The sequence below is a fragment of the Taudactylus pleione genome, unplaced genomic scaffold, assembly GCF_031769625.1.
Source record: "Taudactylus pleione unplaced genomic scaffold, aTauple2 ptg000233l, whole genome shotgun sequence".
NCBI lineage: Eukaryota > Metazoa > Chordata > Amphibia > Anura > Myobatrachidae > Taudactylus > Taudactylus pleione.
In genome coordinates this window covers 1568264-1587388 of record NW_028284635.1, presented here as the reverse complement: position 1 = coordinate 1587388, position 19125 = coordinate 1568264, and the positions used below count along the sequence as shown (strand labels likewise).

The window sequence follows — 19125 nt, the reverse complement described above, 5'->3', positions numbered from 1 at the left end:
CTACGCCGGCCCATACACACCTCCCTCTGGTACTAGCTGAACACAATCATCATGGTGATTTGGGACCTTCCTCTCAAACTCCCAAATGCCAACGATGTAACGTTGGAAAGTTCCTTCAAATCCTGTCCCGCAGAAATCAGGACAGTTGGGATGTATGTAAAGCATTATTATTAAATATTCAAAAGATCAAAAACAGCCATCACTACTGTACAACCATTTCTCCACACTTCACCAACAAACCACTTCCTGACACCCCCAATTCTATATCCTGTGTTTTGAAGGAAGTATTCCTGACAGGATGTATGTGGTTTTTTTTTATAAGCTCTTTGAACATTACCCTACTGGGAACCTTGGAGACAACTTAATGAACACACTTCAAATGCATATAGAGCAGGCTTGTGTAAGCAAATGACTAAACTTTAGCATTATTTCTCAAACACCAGTGTATACAAAACCTAAATACCTTATTCATCATCATTATTATTATTAATAATAAGCTTCATTTATATGGTGCCACATGTGGTCCTCAGCGCCGTACAGCAGTATTAGTTGGCTGAAACTGGCATCATGAGGTGCTGATGTCCCACCATTAATATCATTATCACAATCTGACAAATCACAAAAGTTGTGCCTGCTAGAGGTAAGTTCTTATACTCTTACTGTAAAACACTACTGATATGTGCCAGATGTATCTGTATGTGCCACAGTGCCAGGCATTGCAGTGACACTAGCAGGTGGGTGCATTGCTCATCTAGGTGCTATTCTGGTTTACATTACCATTTTTTCATATATGAAGTGAGTGAAATCTCAGCCAGCAGTAGGGGGGGGTTTATGGATGAAGCTGTAGTCCCTCAGCAGCACATAGTACATAGCCGGGTGTGCTCACACCTTCATCCTCCCCATCTCCTCCTCCCTCCTCTCCCTGCCTCCCGCCCCGTGGGCCTATCTGTGCCCGGCATTGTCACTGTGCATTGATGCCGCCGCCTTTGTGTCTCACTGCAGAGGAGCGGAGCAGCCGGCGTGCTCTATTGTCTGCTCACCCGCTGAGGGCGACCCCCACCCCGGCCGGCTGCTCCCCGCCGGTGCCCAGGATCTGACAGCAGCCCCTGGTTATGCTGCCAGCTGCCCGCCTTCTCCATCCCACTGCCCCTCGAAGCAGCAGCGAAGCCAGAGGACACTTCCAGTGGAGCTGAGAAGTTTCCTCCTCCTCTTTCTCCTGGCCCGGCAGGGATACAATGAAGGAGCTGAAGGACTATCTGACAGAAGGTCTGCTGCAGGTCACCATCCTTTTGAGCCTAGCCGGGGTAAGGGTGGATTTCGACTCTTATCTGCCCCCTATCCGGGAGATCATCCTGGGGAGCAGCTCTGCCTATTCTCAGATCCCCTTCCACAGCTTGCGGGACACTTGGGAAGGCTCCAGCCTGCACCCTAAGAGCCCGGACCTGGACTCGTTCTTCACTGCTCGGAGACTGCTGGACGAGGTGAGGGCGCTGGGGGACACCCGCATCCCCAGGACTGAAGTCAGCGCCTGGCTGGTGCATGAGGTGCCCGGGGATGCTGCGGAGACAAACTCGGTCAGTGCGCTGCTCAGTGCCAGCTCCAGCGAGGAGGAAAGCGGCAGCACAGACTCCCCCAGTAACAATGCAGGCCCCAGCCAGCCACCTGCAGCAAGGAGCAGCAGCCTGCAGCCTAGACACCCTACCCCTTCACAACCACACATTGGCACAGGGGCTGCCCTTAGTCCTGGAGATTATACCAAAGAGGTAACCGAGATCATCACATTATCTGGGTTCATGAGATAACAGTGAGAGTCCAAAGGGCCACAACTTTTGTTTGTTTCTGCAATCTAGTGAAATCACTCAGCACTGAAAGATCAAATATATAGCAGCAGAAAATACTATATATATATACGTTTACACTTTGACACTAATATCACACCACTCTTGATACATGACCCAAATTATTGTTAAACACATGTAAGTGTGTACACAGAAAATAATGCATTATCTCCCAAACCTATTACAAAAAAGAACAGACAGCATCTGTTTATTTCTCCACAAAGCAAATGTGTGTCTGTTGTATCCAGCACCACGCCCTGTCCATTTAGCTTTTTCTTCTTCTCTCCTTATTATAATCTATGTAAGAAATAGAGAACAGGCCACAACCCTACTGATCTAACTTGTTTGGTAAACCCTACTCATTTTGAAAGTGTGCCATGGTTAATTAGAAATAAAGCTAAAGCATGTTTATATAATAACATTATGTGAATGTCTCCTTTACATTAGATTGTACATTATTATATTGTTTGTGTTAGTACAGTATTACAGATGAGTGAGGTGGTGGTTTGGTATAGGCACATCTCCCAGAGCACATGCTGTTAATTTACATATTTGGGTGTTGATCCTTCTGCAAACGAGAAGGTTCAGTTTTCTGGTTGTTGCATCACTTGTAAAACTTTATAATGACCTTATGAGATACTTGGTACTGCAATTAAACTGAGTGGAGAGATATATGCTCAGATAATGTCAAAGCTTTATAACTTATAGGGGTAAACAAGTAATATAGGGTCTATTTACTAAGCTTTGTTAGGAGATAAAGTGAACGGTGATAAGGTACCAGCCAATCAGCTCCTAACTACCATTTTTCAAACACAGCCTGTGACATGGCAGTTAGGAGCTAATTGGCTGGTACCTTATCACCATTCACTTTATCTCCTAACAAAGCTTAGTAAATAGACCCCATAATCATTTACGTCCAGGTCTACTCAATGGGATCCGGTCAATATACCGGCACATGGGATGCCAGTGCTTAGAATACCAGTGCCGGAATACCGACACCTGTCAGAATCCCGGTCCCGGCATCCCTACCACTGGCATCCCAAAGGTAAGTAGCAGGGTTAGGGGTGCCAGGGGTGGGCAATAAGGGGCCCTCCAGCTGTTATTGAACTACAAATCCCAGCATGCCTTGCAACAGTTTTAGCATGGCCAAATAGCAAAACTTGCAGGGCATGCTGGGATGTGTAGTTCTAAAGCATCTGGGGGAGCCGCTTATTAGGCAGTATGGGGGAGGTTAGGTTTTGGCACCGGGGAGGGAGGGTTAGGGAGAGGGTTAGGATACTTCAACATGTATCATCTTTTTCAGTAAGAAAAATCTGAGGCCCTGGGGCATCTTGATTAAATGGCTGTTACTTAGGTTCTTATACTGTACTTACCTCCTTGATTCCCTACTGTATGGTAGTATTATTAGTAACTTGGCATGACAGCAGGGACTTTCATCTAGATAAATACTCAAGGTTTACTTATGTAAATTTACCATGATTGGATGAAGGGTATGTAGTTATGATGCGGCCGCCGGTCTCAATACCAACAGTGTTTCCCAGCAAGGAATTTAATATAGGCGTCGAAACACCTACATCTATGTTAATCCCGACGCTAGAACTCCGACCTCCGCTATCCCGATCGTCGCTGACGGGGTAAGTATTACACTTAGCCCCGGGATGGGGGGGGTTAGGTTTAGGTACCCCCGAGGGGAGTTAGGGTTAGGCAACCCCCCCGGGGAAGGTTTGGCAAGGGGAAGGGGGGGTTAGGCACTAATGAGGGAAGGTTATGGTTAGGAACCCCCCAGGAGGGTTAGGTTTAGGGTGCGGGGGGGGGGGTTAGGTTTAGGCACTAGGGGGGGAGGTTAGCGTTAGGAAACCCTAAGGGAGGGTTAGGGGGGGGAGGGTTAGGGATAGGGAACATACTGTACTTACCTCTGTCGGGATCTCCTTCTTTGGCCATGTGCTGTCGGGATTTGAACATTTCAATCCCATTCCGCCTGAAGATATATTGTCTCTCCTATTAACTTGTAACAATGCTAGGATGCAACTGTCAACAAAATAGCTTTGTAATTCTTTACCATAGTTGTTTTTGTCCCTTTTTGGAAACTATGGACCACATCTGAGGGCTCTGAAATATGTCATGTGCCACAAAACACTCATTGTTGATCGTGATGATGAGTTATGTGTTATGCTTAGCTGTCCCCTATACACACAGTGGATTTAGCCATTTATTTCTCTGAACCAATAGTCAATTATTTAAAATGGAACTTCTGACATCACTAGATGGGTTTTTATAAGTTATAGGCTTATGTGAGCAGTGGCTTGCCAAGCCTTCTGTTTTTATAGAAATGTCATTTCTTAGGTGAACTATTGCAAGTACTGCTCAACTGTGAAATATGTTAGTAGTATATAAATGATGAATATAAGTATTACTGATACTCTATTACGTCATCAGCATACACTCGTATTAGTGTGGGATTGATGTAATGTTGAGCTAGGGACATTTTTTTCTCCAGTTTATTGAAGCCTTGGTATAGGTAAATAGATCTGTTTGAGAATGTCCCTTTTCTAATGTGACACTGGTAAAAACTATCTTAGTGCAATTGCACTTTTAAAATTAATATTAATTATTATGCCAATAAATATGGACATTCATTTGAATTAGTCACATCTTTTTTATGGAAAAAAAGATTTTGCATAGATCACAATGGAGGCAACTGTTTCAGGGATCAATGCGATCCTTCTAGAGTAGGGGTGGGCAATACGGTGCCCCCCAGCTGTTAGAGCTAAGCCTTTCTTCCTGGAAAGTCCTAGAAATTCAGAATCTCCTGTTTTCATGCTCCAAGGCCGAAGGTCTTAAAGAAAGAGCTGCTGTTTTGCTTATTTTATTTATGTGTCATAGCCAAGGGGAATTCCAACAGAATGTGCTGGTTTACTTTCAGTTTTAATTTATAAAGTGTTTAATAATGAAAGTTAAGTTTAGTTTTTAATCCAGCTATTGTTTAAGATGATGTATATAGGACAACTAACAGTAGAACAAATGGCTTTAAAATTGACATTTATAGAATTGAACAATAAAGGTAAAATACATTGATCAGTGTTACCTGTCAGTGCAGCTCTGTAGTGAGTTTAAAAGTGAATTATTATTTCCCTGCTGCTTTACAGACAGCTAAAGTTCTTCCCACATCTTTAGGGTAGTGTCTTGGTGGGATCTAATGTAGGTCAAAAGAGATGAGCATGACATAATTTTGCTGTTACGACACCCTTTGTATAAATAAACCAATCCAAACAATGCATTTCTGCAGGAAATAAAATGCCAAACTGTCAGTCACACTGTGACAGCTCTGTTGAGGTAGCCCCTTCCTGCTAATATGGCAACCTGGTGCTGGGGAATGACAGAAGACTTATTTAAGTATGAGTTATTTTATTTATATTTTTCAGCTTAGTAATGCACAGCCATTGTTTAATGTATTTAACAGTGTTGTTTAAAATGTCCTGTTTCAGCTTATTGTCATACAGTAAGTACAATTCATGAAACCTTTGCTAAAGACATGAAGTATAAAGCTGGGTAACCAACAAGCATAACTATGGGAAATCATCATGTAACAAACCCCATTGACCTCCATCATTAAATTGCACAGGAATATGTGTCCCACAGTTCTGACATGCAGTGTTGTTGTTTTATAGATCCCCTATTATTTATGTTATACAGTCAGTATAAAAAATATATAAAAAAAAAAAACATCATGGTTGATCATAGTACAGGTATTTAGGATCCTTTATACTTATGCTGCCCATCCACTAGGTGATTAAAAGCGATTGAGCGATAACGACCGCCATTATGGCTCCATCGCTTGGTAATCGCACGCAAATCGGGCAGTAAAATTTTAAAAACGACCAGCGATGCGCGCTCCCGCTGGTCGTTTTTAACAGCTATCATCGCCCGAACATGATGGTCAACCTGACGACCGCTGTCAGGTTGCCATGTTCGGGGATGATTGATCTGCATACACTGAATGTCTAAACGTTCAGTGTATGCACTTCACCCCTAGGGGGACAGTGGCACGATTATGATGCTGTCGTCCCCACATCTAGTAGTGGATGGGCAGCTTTACACATTATTGGGGGAAACGTATAAAGTAATCCAACAACTAATTTTTTGCTGCAGACTTGAAAATTGTTACCTCCGTATAATATTAATAAACCTGGAATTTAGACTAGCCATATTAATTTCCAGGCACTGTTTTTGATGAGTATGTAGTAAAAGTGATGAATACTGTGATTGTGGACTATAGGGGAAATGTATCAAGAATTGGAGAGAGATAAAGTGGTGAAGTTGTCCAAAACAGATCAGCTTCTAACTGTCATTTCATAGACTGTACAGCATAAATGACAGGGGGCAGTACTAAGCTTTGGAGAGTGATAAAGTACCAACTAATCAGCTCCACTCTGTCACTTTACAGGCTGTGTTTGAAAAATGACAGGAGCTGATTGGTTGGTACTTTATCTCCATCCACTTTCTCTCTTCAAGCCTTAGTACATCTCCAGAAGCTGATTGGTTGCTTTAGGCAACTTCTCCACTTTATCTCTCTCCCACAGCAGAGCAGCGAGTGAACTAATACCAAGCCCATGCACACCGCATCTGCTCACAGTGCGAGGAGAGCCTGGGGCAGCCCAACATCTCCGGATAGAGTGCTGAGCACACCCTAAGGGGATGACAGCGGAGGTGACCAACGAAGCCACGTCCCCTTCCTGCTAGGCCACACACCCTTTTTAGGTGCCTTTGACGCACATGGGATCCTGATTTTCAACACCAAAATGTTGGGAGGTATACATAAGTTGTTAATGACATGGGAGAAGTCTTGTAGGTTGTTGTGACAGGTGGTTATCAGAGGTGAGGCGCTGGTCAAAAGTAGAACTAATATGGCAAGTAGGAAATATGATATTTGAGAAGCATGAACGGGTGGTTTAGAGGTAGGTAAGATTGAGTAATTTGGTCTGTATTCTGGTGGACACGGAGATCCAGTGTATAGGGATTAGCAAAGTGATGCAGCAGATGTGGATCTGAGAGAGAGGAAGATGAGTCCTGTTGCAGCATTTAAGATGGATTGAAGCAGACATAAATTGGTTAAAGCATTGCCAAATAGCAGGAGATTGCCATAGCCAAGGCGATAGATGAGAGGGTGGATAAGATTTGAGTGGATGCATGGAATAAAGCAGAGGGTGCAGTCAAAAGTGACACCAAAGTAGCAGGCTGGGGAGGAATCTGCAGTGTAACTGACAGTGTAGGAGATTTGAGGTGAGGTGGTGACTCAGAGAAAAGAAAATTATAAGCTTTGTTTTTGACATGTTGAACTTTGGGTCGTGTTGGGACGTTTATCATCCTGGATAACCAAACGCTTCCTGAAACTAAACATGGCTAAGAACAACCTAATTGTTTTCCCCCATCCGGGATCCCTACACTCCTCCTCCTTATTTTCTCCATGGACAAAATTACTCTCTTGTGTCCCCAGTGTCCTCCTTCATTCAGCTCTCTCTTTCTCTCCCCACATTCAGGCCATCTCTCATTCCTGTAACATCTATAGGATTCAGCTTTTTCTCACCCCTGATACCCCTATATCCCTTATTGATGCACTCATCATCTCCCACCTTGACTATCAAAGCCTTCTCATTTCTGGACTCCCTTTATGCCTCATCTCCCCTCTGCAATCTATCCTCAATGCTGCTGCTCTTCTCATTTTCCTCTTTTGCCACACAACAGCTGCATCAGCTCTCTGTAACCTCCTTCACTGGCTACCTATCCCCTTCCAGATCAAGCTACTCACCTTTACTACTTATAGAGCATGTAATCAACCTTTCTCCAACTAAATCTCCAAACTCACCTTGCTTCATACTCCCACCCCATTTTCTCTACTCATTTGTCTGATGCCTCAGATCTATTCTGGTCACTTTTTCCCATGTCTCAACGATTCTCCTGCACCCTCCCCCATTCCTATCCAATCTCTCACCATGTCAGACTTTCACTCTCCCTAGCTTCTCCCCCACTAAGACACACCTTTTTATAAAGTCTAAAAGCCCTCCTCTTAGCTTCTCCCTCCTCCTACCCACCTTTGTTCCTTCCCAGTTCACCCTCCAACTGTTCTCTCCTTCACCACTTCAGTGACTCTGACAATGTCTGCCACTATAGGATGGATATATGATGGTCATTAAAAGCTGGTATGTCATACCCTGCGACACACCACTGCCTGCTACAGCGAGTTGCCCGATCCAATCCCCTTTAATTGTGCTTTTACTATATTGTTTGTATTTATGCTTTGTAGTCCTGGGATGGTTTCCTGTTTTGGATTTATGCTATTAACTGTATTTGTTTCTATGCCTACCTCTTGGATGGCACTGCATACATCTAACAAATGAAATCTAGTAATAATAATGTGGAGAGAACAGAGTGACAGTTGTTTACTCCAGATAGTAGAGACTGATTTGGGTGTTGGCAGCTCAGAGGGCTACAGGTGGTCAATGAGTGAATTCTCCAAGAGAGCTGCTTGTAGTGTTTAAATATCAGCTGCAGGGAGCTCTGGCAAAGGTACTCGAGGTGTGTACACCTGGGTCCAGAATCGTGGCTGTGTTCAGGGCTGTCATCAGAAATTGTGGGGCCCACTTTATACATGTAACAGACAGGGACCCCCTTATCACCCCCCCCCGACATGTTGGACGCCGTTATGATGCACCTTCCCACAAGACACGCACAAATATATTATTGCTGAAAAATAATAAGAGACGTATGCCTAATAGTGTAGTAATTAAGGTAAAGTAATTAGTGCTCAAATAGTAAGTATTGTGCGTATCAAAAATAAAATTTATTATAGCTTATCTGATGTCCAGGCAACACTCCTACAGTTACTAACCATGTGGCAACAATGTATTCAGGATATTTTTCCCAGGGGTGATGTTGCTTGAATCAAACTTAAAAAAGGGCTTAAATCAAGCCCATAAACGTAATATAGACATACATACATCTGCGTACCAGATAATGCAATATAAGGTGCATATAGCGATGTCACTCCTCCGTGTCCCTGGTATTTAAAGACCAACTTCCAGCTTCATAAACCAGATGCAGCAGGTCTCAGACCATAAAATGGAGAAAATTCTCTGTGAACAATTGTTTATTAACAATCCAGACAGGAAACATAGACAAACATAGAGTGGTGACAAAATATATATTAAAATATTGCTTATCTTGTTGTAAGGTTAAGCAGAATAAAGTCCACTTTTTAGAGGTGCAGGAGAACCAAACCCAATGCATTTCGTCCCTTTTTGGAATTCCTCAGGTGTGATGCCCAGGTCCTGGAGTGCCACTTTATATACCATCTAATGGGAGTGTACCTAAATCTAAAGCAAAATCATATATACACATACATACATATGTGTAACATTTACAGAGCATATAAACTGACTTTCATACCCAGGACTTCAACCCAGCACCTCTCACTTTGACAGACAAGGAAAGCTCATGTAAGCATATGCGCACCTTCTTTCAAAGAAGCTACAAGTGAGACTGATTGTAAATACAGGCACCGCCAAACAGCGACCCCTGCCCTGTGCCGTGGCACATGTTGCGCCACCCTAGTTACGGCCCTGGTATATACTAAGCGAAGTAACTAAAACTCTCTGCCAGCCAGATCTGTAAGCAATTTGGTTATTCATGTCAGCGGCCAAATTGTCTTGAGCAAAAGACCAGATTTTACTGTACTCCCTCACACTATTGGGTCAGAGGGGGACCTCATACATATGTCTGTGCAGGTCATCAGCCGATGTGAATTTTCTGCCATAACAGTTCCATCAGTGCAATGGTCAGTGGGTTTTTACAGAAATTATTAAATTGACCCATCAAATCTGCATGTGTTTGGCTAGCTGTATTTTTGCACCCATGTCTAAATAAGTGTTTGCATTCACTTGCCTTGCAAATTTCACCAGCTATTTGTATAATATGATCCGTGTCTGAGAAATGAATGAGAAAAAACAGCATTTATGTTGCATGTACCTTTTTAGCGGTATGAACAGTGATTGACCCATCATCCTGGATTTGTGCCTGTGTCTTCATAAAAGAACAAACCTTTTTTTGATTTGCATATATATCAGTTTGGCTGCAGGGTTATGTCTTCCCATATATTTGCATTCATTTTGAAAAATATGCCAAACCAATAAAAGTTTTAAAGGTGAGGTTATGCAAATGATCTTGTTTAATGTACTGTAGATGTGTAGACTGTTACAGTGGATCTTTTCCATTTAACAGTCAGCCATGGCAGTGTGTAGACACTGTTTCCATGCTCTAGTCAGGGGGGTAGCATGGAGTCATGGCGCAGCACACGTGCACGCAGGGGGGGTTTCTGAGTACCTAGAAACCCCCCCTGCCAGCTGCTCGATCGCCGCGCAGCTGAACTTTTTTTTTTTGTAAAGAGAGTCTCCTGCCGAAGCTCAGGCAACTGTACCTGCAGTAATACTGTGCTGGCTGTAGGGGGACTTGCATCGGCAGTGTGCAGCCCTCCCAGGCAGTTCACATGAGAGCACCAGCATTGTGAGAGGCTGAGAGCTGCTGCTGGGTGACAGTGATTGTACTGCCGGCGGTCTCTCCTGGAGCCGCATCACATGTCTGTGCATCACATGTGGGGGTACGGGGTGCTGGCGAAGGGGAAGAGGGTGCCGTAGGGGAAGGGGGTGCCGACGAGGCGATTGGGCGGCAGTGCCGGCAGGGTGGGAGGTGATCTTTAATAAATTATGCCAGAGCTGTATTTATATTTATTTGTGTTTTGAAGTGAGTGTGTGTGTGTGTGTGTTAATGTTTGTGGGTGTCAGTGTGTCTGTGCCAGTGTGTGTCTGTGTAGTCTTTGTCGGTGTGTCTGTGTGTCTGTGCCAGTGTGCGTGTCTATGTTTTCAATGGAGGACTCAATGTCGCCTTTTTATTTCTTGGAGGGGCTGAAAAGCTCCACAGGGGATTTTCTCTATAATTGATCTATGGGAGGGCACCCCCAAACTTTATTCAATTCATCCTGAGTGCCGGACTGTGCAACAATATACTATTCACACACAGTGCTATAGTTCCCCCTTACTCACCTAATCGTCATGATCTTCTTTCCCCCGATAAGCCCCGACCCCTTTGCCCTCTCCAGCCCCTTGGGTTCCTTCCATTGGTCGATGGCAGCCATCTTTCCGTAGCCTGCTATGGGGTCAGCCATTTTTTGTTAGCCTCTGTTGCAGCCTCAGCCTGCCAGATCTCGAGCCGGCGGCCCCCTGATAGCAGGTAAGTCCCTCCCTGTCTGTCTGGGTCTTGGACTCCATACCTGGCAGTCCTCTCCTGATGGCGGCCCTAGTTGCTTCTACAATCTCCCTGAAATCCTTTTTCAAAAGTAGGCAAGTATGTATAAATGGCACTTGTTATATGGTGCCTTAGTAAAGCTGGGTACATACCTCAGCGAAGCGCCAACCCGGGGATGAGATGTAACGATATATCTCATCGCCATACACACTGCATGATCCGCAGTATGTTGATGCAAAATTTCGTTACATGCTTAATGTAACAACACCGCAACTTCTGTGGCATCTTCCCATCTGATGTGCAGCCCCCCAATTCATCAAAATTGGGTGGATTTGAGTGTACACACTATACATTGGTCATTGCAATCAAACGCAAGATTGGCCAATATATTGTATAGTGTGTACCCAGCTTAACTGCAATGTGCCTAGCAATACAAAGACAGGTTCATAATAGACACTCTGAGTACTTAGCATCTTTTTTATCTTGTTTTTTTTTATGTCGGTCATAAACACAAAGTCTGCAACATTTTAAATGTTTTCCTTTTTCAAATATAAAAATCAACAAAAATTGTAAATAAGTGTGTATATAGATGGGCAAAATGATGACACATCTAGTCCCAGGGATAAATAAATAACTAATGAATAATAGGAAATATATACTGTAGAAAGTTGACATAAGAACTGCGGCTTCTAGCACACATTGTCTACTCGGTGAAAAACCATCTCTCATATCCAATATTCATTTTGTATGTTGTAATGCTACCTTATTGCCTGCAGATGTCACCCTCACTTATATAAGTAAAACCATTTTTTTTTTCAAGGAATTTTGATAAATATGGACTTTAGTAAAAGCATAACCACTATCATTGTGTCTTAGCTTAAGTGTAAATTAGACTAAATAACTTAAGTGATATTTTAGGTAGAGATTTCACTATTTGATTGTTATCTCAGGCTTTCATGTGCCTCCCTGTAAGGACTATAAGGGATAAATTTACTAAGAATCGAGTCTGGTCGAGTTAGCAAACTGGAGAGTTTGGGCATTTTTTTCCACTCGCAAATTTACTAATGTTAAACTCGAGAGAGAACTCTTCTTTGCTACAGGAAAATACTGGAGAGTTAGCAAACTCTCTTCAATTCACCATCGGCTAGACTCGAGAACCTTTTCACTAGTAAAAATAGGATTCAGGAATTTGTCATGAGAAGGGACAAGTCTCCTGTAAAAACCTGTGAAATAAATTCACCTGCCTGTGATCTGCGAGTTTGGCAGAAACATACACAGATTACTGTGATCCATGTATGTTTCTGCCTATAAATCATTTAAAAAAGCAAAATGTTAGAAAAAAAATGACACAGGGTCCCCCCCCCCCCCTCCGAAGCTTAACCAGCTCTGAACTCGCCTGCCAGTCCTGGTTCCTGAAATTACAGGGAACAAAATGAGTAGGGTTCCACTATAATTTAGAAGCCAGAACCAGGCTGCAGGGGCAGTCCTGGTTTTAATTATAAGGGGGAAAAATTACATAGGGGTCCCCCTATAATTAAAACCAGGACTGACCCTGCAGCCAGGTGCTGGTTTCTAAATTACGGTGGAACCCTACTCATTTTGTTCCCTGTAATTTTAGAAACCAGGACTGGCTGGCAAGTCCGTGGCTGGTTAAGCTTTAGGGGGGGGGGAGGGGCCCTATATCATTTTTTTATTCTAATATTTTACCCCTTTTTTAATACCCTAGACCACAAGCAGCCTTCACATATCTCGCTGATATGTGCAGGTTGCTTGCTCGGGAGAGTTTTGCAGAGAGAAAACACTGCAATCTGGGGTGAGTAATCTCCTGCAAAACGTGCTACTCGGGGGAGATATCTCGTTCTGCTTCACCATTGGACATCTCACTCTCAGCTAAACTCACTTCTTGGTAAATTTGAGAGTTTCAGGAGCCTCAAATCACCCGAGTTGTGGCGAAGCTAAACAAGTTTAAAAAAAAAAAAGCAAACTTGACCAGACTCGATTCTTAGTAAATTTACCCCTAAGCATTTTGTTGTTGTTTCTTCTCTACTTGCTGACTTTTTACATTTTCTTTTTTTCTTGCTTTGCTTTTTCCCTCCCCCAAATGGTCACTGAACATTTTTGCAAAAAAAAAAATGTACTGTGAGCGGAATCCCTAAAGTATCTTGGCGCGTGTGCAATGCTGCCGCAACGCATGTGCAGTCAGTCGGTAATCCCTCAACTGCGTAAATATCATCATTGCGTCCACTTCTGAATCAGGCCCACTGTACATAAAACAAGGACATACAAGGAGACAACATAAATGCAGACATGGAAACACATCTGCGCATAAGAGATTACATTCTAATTGGAAGAGAACAAAGCTGAATCAGTAAAAGCAAGTGTGTCTGAGAGTGGAGACTGGGACAGTTGTGAGGATGCCTTACTGTGGGTAGTATAGGTAGAAGTAAGGTAAGCTCTAACAAACAGATGAGTTTTCAGGGTCTTTATGAATATAAATGCTGTAGTTTGACTGGGTGTGTTAGAGCATTTCATGAGTGGGTAACGTCACTGGAGAAGACTTGAAGGCGGGAGTGAGAGGTGGATAAGGGAGATGATGCGAGGTACAGTACATGTCAGAGGCAGATCTAATTGGGCAAATGAATGGGAGAGTATTTTCGGATGAGATTTAAGATGTATGAGAATGTGGTGTTGTAAAAGGCATTGTGTATAATTTTAATTGGATTCTGGAGGATGCAGGAAACCAATGTGGAGATTTGCAAATGTGGAGTGGCCGAAGAGAAATGTCTTGCTCATTATTTAAGACATATTGAAGTGGTGATAGATTTGTGTGGGCAGAGCCGTAACAATGGTTCCGAGTGCCCCTTGTGCTGGCCCCGTCCCCTTTCTGCACTGGTCGCACACCCTTAGTTACGGCCCTGTGTGAGGGCATGCCAGATGGGAGGAGATTGCAGTAGTCAAAGCACGAGATGAGAGTGTTAAGGCTGATGAGTAGGTCATCCAGAGTCCTAAATGGAAAATGTATTGTACAAAACAGTCTGAATGTCTGTCAATGCAGAGCTTCATTGTGCTTTACTACTAAATGATAAGTGTGACCTCTAGGACAATTGTCTTTATTGGTAGGATAAGATGGCACAGTGGCTAGCATTCTTCACAGCACTGGGGTTATGTGTTCAATCTCACCATTTCCCTATATGTGTGGAGTCTGCATGTTCTTCCTGTGTTTGCGCTAGTTTCCTCCATTTTCCTCCCACACTCCAGTAAACATATTTGTAGGTTAATTGGCTTTGTGTTCTGACAAAATGAACCCTAGTGTGTGTGTCTGTGTGATAGGAAATATAGGGGTCTATTTATCAAGCAGTGAAAAGTGTGGAGAAGTGAACCAGTGGAGAAGTTGCCCATAGCAACCCATCAGCTTTGAAGTAGAATTTATCAAGTATAGTCTATAAAATAATAGGTAGGAGCTGATTGGTTGCTATGGGCAACATCTCCACTGGTTCACTTCTCCACACTTTTCACAGCTTGATAAATAGACCCCATAGACTGCAAGTCTGATTGAGACAGGGACTAAATGGAATTAGGGCCTTATTCAGCACGGGTCACATGGCTGCGTTTGCACGCACCCGCTAGCTGCAAAAATATGCTAATGGATGCAATCGCGGGGCAACTGCAGCACTATACCAAGACGCCCATCACCGTATAGAGCCGTCCACTTCCCATGACATGAATCCGCAAGTCAAACTTAATGCATCTGTAGGCAGTGCTGCGCATGCGCTGGTTTTACAGATGTAACAGCGCATGCGCAGCACTGTTTCCAGATGCGATAAGGTAGTGTAGGCAGGGAAAAGTATCTATTTCCCGAAAAGCTGTCATCGCAAAAATGACAGCTTTTCGGAATAGATACTTATGGAGAGGTGGAATGATGAATTCCACCTATAATTAACTAGAACTCCATGAGAGTTCTAAAGCTAATTATCTCCAGAGAATTTTAATGTTTAATGAATAGGCCCCTTAGTCTGAAAGGTGCTTCCCCATGAGCAGAATAAGAAAAAAAATCAAACTCAAACTTTAGAATCACGTTGCAGCTTTTTGGAGGTGGCCATGCCTCTGGGGGAATCCGAGGACCTCAGAAAGTTGTTGGCAGTAGTAGGGCTGAAAGTTATACAAGACTTTAGCCTCCATCAAGACGCAATCATGCAGATTATGTAAAAATGATAATTCTCCAGCAGTAGTTATCTTGATTATATATGAGATAATGGGGTAGATGTACTAAGCCTTGGAGTGAGATAAAGTGGAGAGAGACATACACAGCCTATAACATGACAGTTAGGAGCTTATTAGGTATATTTTGGGTGGGATGTGCTAAACACAAAAATGCGGTAAAACCCCATAAAATGCAATTTTCTGGCGTTTTACAGCATACCCCGTATGTACAAAGTGCCTTTGTCCCGGTGGGTAACGCATGCACAGAAGGAAACCAGAGGGACTTCTGGGTGTTAAACTGGGGGACATCGCAAAGGACAGCTCTTATCAGGAGAGCTGTCCTTTGCAATATTATAATCAACCGCGGTATGTACCCGATGAGAGACGGGATGTACCGCATCGCGGATGCGATGCTTAGTACATCCTGCCCCAATCTCTCTCTCTCTCCATGGATTAGTACATCTCCCCAAATGTATTGTAACTTCTTATGTAAGTTAGAAGGATATTACAATTATTCGAGGACTTTCATGAGTATATCTGTAATAATATATAGCAACGGGTGCATAATTACTTAACTGCTCCCCTAAAAAGACCCAGCCAGCCTTTGTTTCAGTTTCTAGGGGATGAGTTTGTCTCCGTCATTGCCAGAATGCCTGATTATTTGAGCTTGAGTCTTTTATTATCCTGGTGTGGGGATGCTGCTACACTGCTGTCGGTTGAGGTCTACCGCTCCAGCAGTCATATAAGATTCGCTGGAGGATGTAGAAAGGGAGCACAAAAATGAGAATTGTGCCTTGGGGTGTCATATTAATCTTTATCCCAAGTAGGTTTTCGTTTATTAATTGTTCAACTACATCTGCTGAAGGTTTGTTCCAGCATATATTAATCTCTCAGTAAAAGAGTTATGTTAAAACAGCTTCACATACTTTGCATGTTTTTAATATCCACAGGTGATTAACGAAATCATAACATTTAGGGAAAGTATCCATAAAATATAGATATGGGATACTAGAAAAAGAAAATTGAATTTTTTTTTTTGTTAATATCATACACAAATACTGTATATCTTATTTATTAACAGTTATTTATATTGCACACGTATATTACGCAGCACTTTACAGGGAATATTGGAGTTTACAATCTATATTCTCTATCCCTTGGACACACATACACTAGGGTTAATTTTTTGTCAGAAGTCAACTAATGTACCAGTATGTTTTTGGTGTGTGGAAGGAAACCAAAGCACCTTGAGGAATCCCACGCAAGCATGGATGGAACATTCAAACTTTAAACAGATTGGGCATGATCAGGAGTCGAACTCATGACCCCAGTTCTGTGAGGCAGACATGTTAACTACTACAATATGGTCATCCAGGGTTTCACCTAGAGCAGGGATGGGGAACCTCAGGCCCGGGGGCCGTATAAGGCCCGTGGAACCATTTGATCTGGCCCTCGTAGGTTTTTTCTGCTAGCCTCATCTGGCTAGCAGGGTGCCTAGAATGACCCTATGCAGCAGTGCCACCTGGAGCATCCTTAGATCGCTGCAGACGGCTCCCCAGAACATCGCTATAATCACCAGCGATTGAGGCCCCACCCCCGTGTGACATCACATGGAGGCGTGGCCTGCACCAAGCCTGCAAATAATGTTCTATATATCAAATTGGCCCTCGGCAGAAAAAAGATTCTCCACCCCTGTCCTAGAGTCACTGAAGAAGACTGCTAAACTATTTAACCACTTGCCTGGCATGGTCGTATCAGATACGACCATACCAGACTGGGCTTTTCCTGACATGGTCGTATCTGATACGACCAGTCAGAAAAGCACTGTGGGCGGCTGCTGGAAAATCATTTTCTAGCAGCCGCCAATCACAGAGGGACCTCCTGGTCCCTCTGCACACTTTGTCCCTTCCCCGTGGGCCGATCACTGCAGTGCTCGGCCAGCCCAGCACCGGCGTACCCACCCCTTCCCCCGGCGGCTGCCGAGAGGACTGATAGCGCTGTCCTTCTCTCCCTATTCTGCCTAGCAGCAGCGGCTGCTGATGGGGCAGAGAAGGCAGCGCTGACAGCGCTGTCCTCTCCCTACTCCGGAGAACAGCAGCCCAGCGGCTGCTGACAGGGAAGAGAAGGCAGCGCTGATAGCGCTGTCCTTCTCTCCCTCCTTGCCGGCTAGCCGCAGCCCGGCGGCTGCTGACAGGGCAGAGAAGGCAGCGCTAACAGCGCTGTCCTTCTCTCCCTCCAACTCCGGCTAGCAGCAGACGCCGGGCAGGGAAGCGCTGTCCTTCCCTCACTCCACCCCCGCGTATATCTAGTGTTCACTCTAGCTCCGGCGGCAGGCAGGGCGCCGGAGCTAGAGAGGGCAACCTTGTGCGCGCGCCCGAAAAGGGGCATGGTCATGAAAAGGGGGCGTGTCTATAAGACGCGTCCCCTTTTTGTCATACTTGGGGGCGTGCCCGGCGCTTACGGACATGCCGGGCAGCCCCCAAGCACTGCAGAAAGGGAGAATAGAGCGTCTATTCTCCGGCGGTGACCGTGTCACTGCATGTTGCTCCACCCGCGGGACACTGCGTCCCACGGGTGAGAACGCCACCCGCAGGCTGTGAGGGCAGGGCTCTTTTTGCCCTCCTCCTGGAGGGCAGGGTGCTTTTTGCGGGAACGCTATATATGTATGTGTGTGTGTGTGTATGTATGTATGTATGTGTGTGTATATGTATGTATGTATATATATATATATATATATATATATATAATACATACACGTATATAGATGGCAGCCCCAACCGATGTTAAGGAAACATCGGCGGCTGTGGTCACAATCGATGTTTCTATCGATGGCCATCAGTACTAGTATATACCATAAAAATTGCCATTTTTATGGTATACAGCAGTTTTTTTTTACAAAATTGTGTTGGATAAGTTTTAATAAGCTGTTCCTGACCTAATTCAATCATAAAATAAACCAACAATTTCGGAGCGGTTTTTGGAGAAAGAATTCGGCAGTTAAGTGGTTAATAAGGATGGTGCTAGGACCTTCTTTAAATGTAATTTAGTATGTTCTAGTATACTTTACCATTATGCTCTAAATTACTGAAAATCCTGACACTTAAATCTCTATCCCAAACTTTACATTAAATACTACTGCACTCCCAGACCTTATTTTATAATTTACTCAGAGGTTGTAATTAGTTAATGCAGCCATTTGTTTATTTGTTATAACTGTATTGCACACACAGGAAACCATTATCAGCGTAATTACATATTGTTGTGTAAAGATAAGTATGTTTATGGCACCTCCCTTTGAGATTTTTACACATTAGTTTGAATGCGGTCCAATAGTGGATCTACAAGGTCTGCCATGAGACAATTGCTCCCTGTAAGAAGGTACAGTAGTTACAGCCATGCTCTACAGTATTGAGAAACCTACTGAATACGCAGATAAATATTTGAAAATAAGCCTGAGGTGGGGGAAAGCATGCAGGAACATCTTGTACCTAAAAATATTATTCATTTAGCACAGGTGGCAAAAACTCATTTAAAAAATGTACAAATCTCAAAGGCTGGTGAAGAGAAGAATTCATAACTCTAGACAACCAGAAGTAATTATGCAGCAACTAGGCTGATAATGGTTTCCTCTGGGCGCAATACATTCATAATACACATATTTCTGCATTTAGTAATTATAATCTCTGCAATAAATTCTAGTTAAATTAAGGCCTGGGAGAGCATTAGTATTTGTCCAAATGTCAGCACTGTGTTAAAGTGAGGTTATCATATGGTATGCCTACTTTTAAAAAGG

At 43.6% G+C, this 19125-nt stretch overlaps 1 protein-coding gene across 1 annotated transcript in view; it reads left to right on the top strand.

The window, feature by feature from the left end:
• Positions 1 to 930: 930 nt before the first annotated feature.
• NFE2L3 (NFE2 like bZIP transcription factor 3) overlaps positions 931 to 19125 on the top strand; it is a 38368-nt gene continuing 20173 nt past the window's right edge. Inside the window, exon 1 of the mRNA XM_088479440.1 lies at positions 931 to 1763. Within this exon, the coding sequence (XP_088335566.1) occupies positions 1236 to 1763 (528 nt within the window). The 5' untranslated portion in view covers positions 931 to 1235. The remainder of the gene's footprint in view (positions 1764 to 19125) is intronic.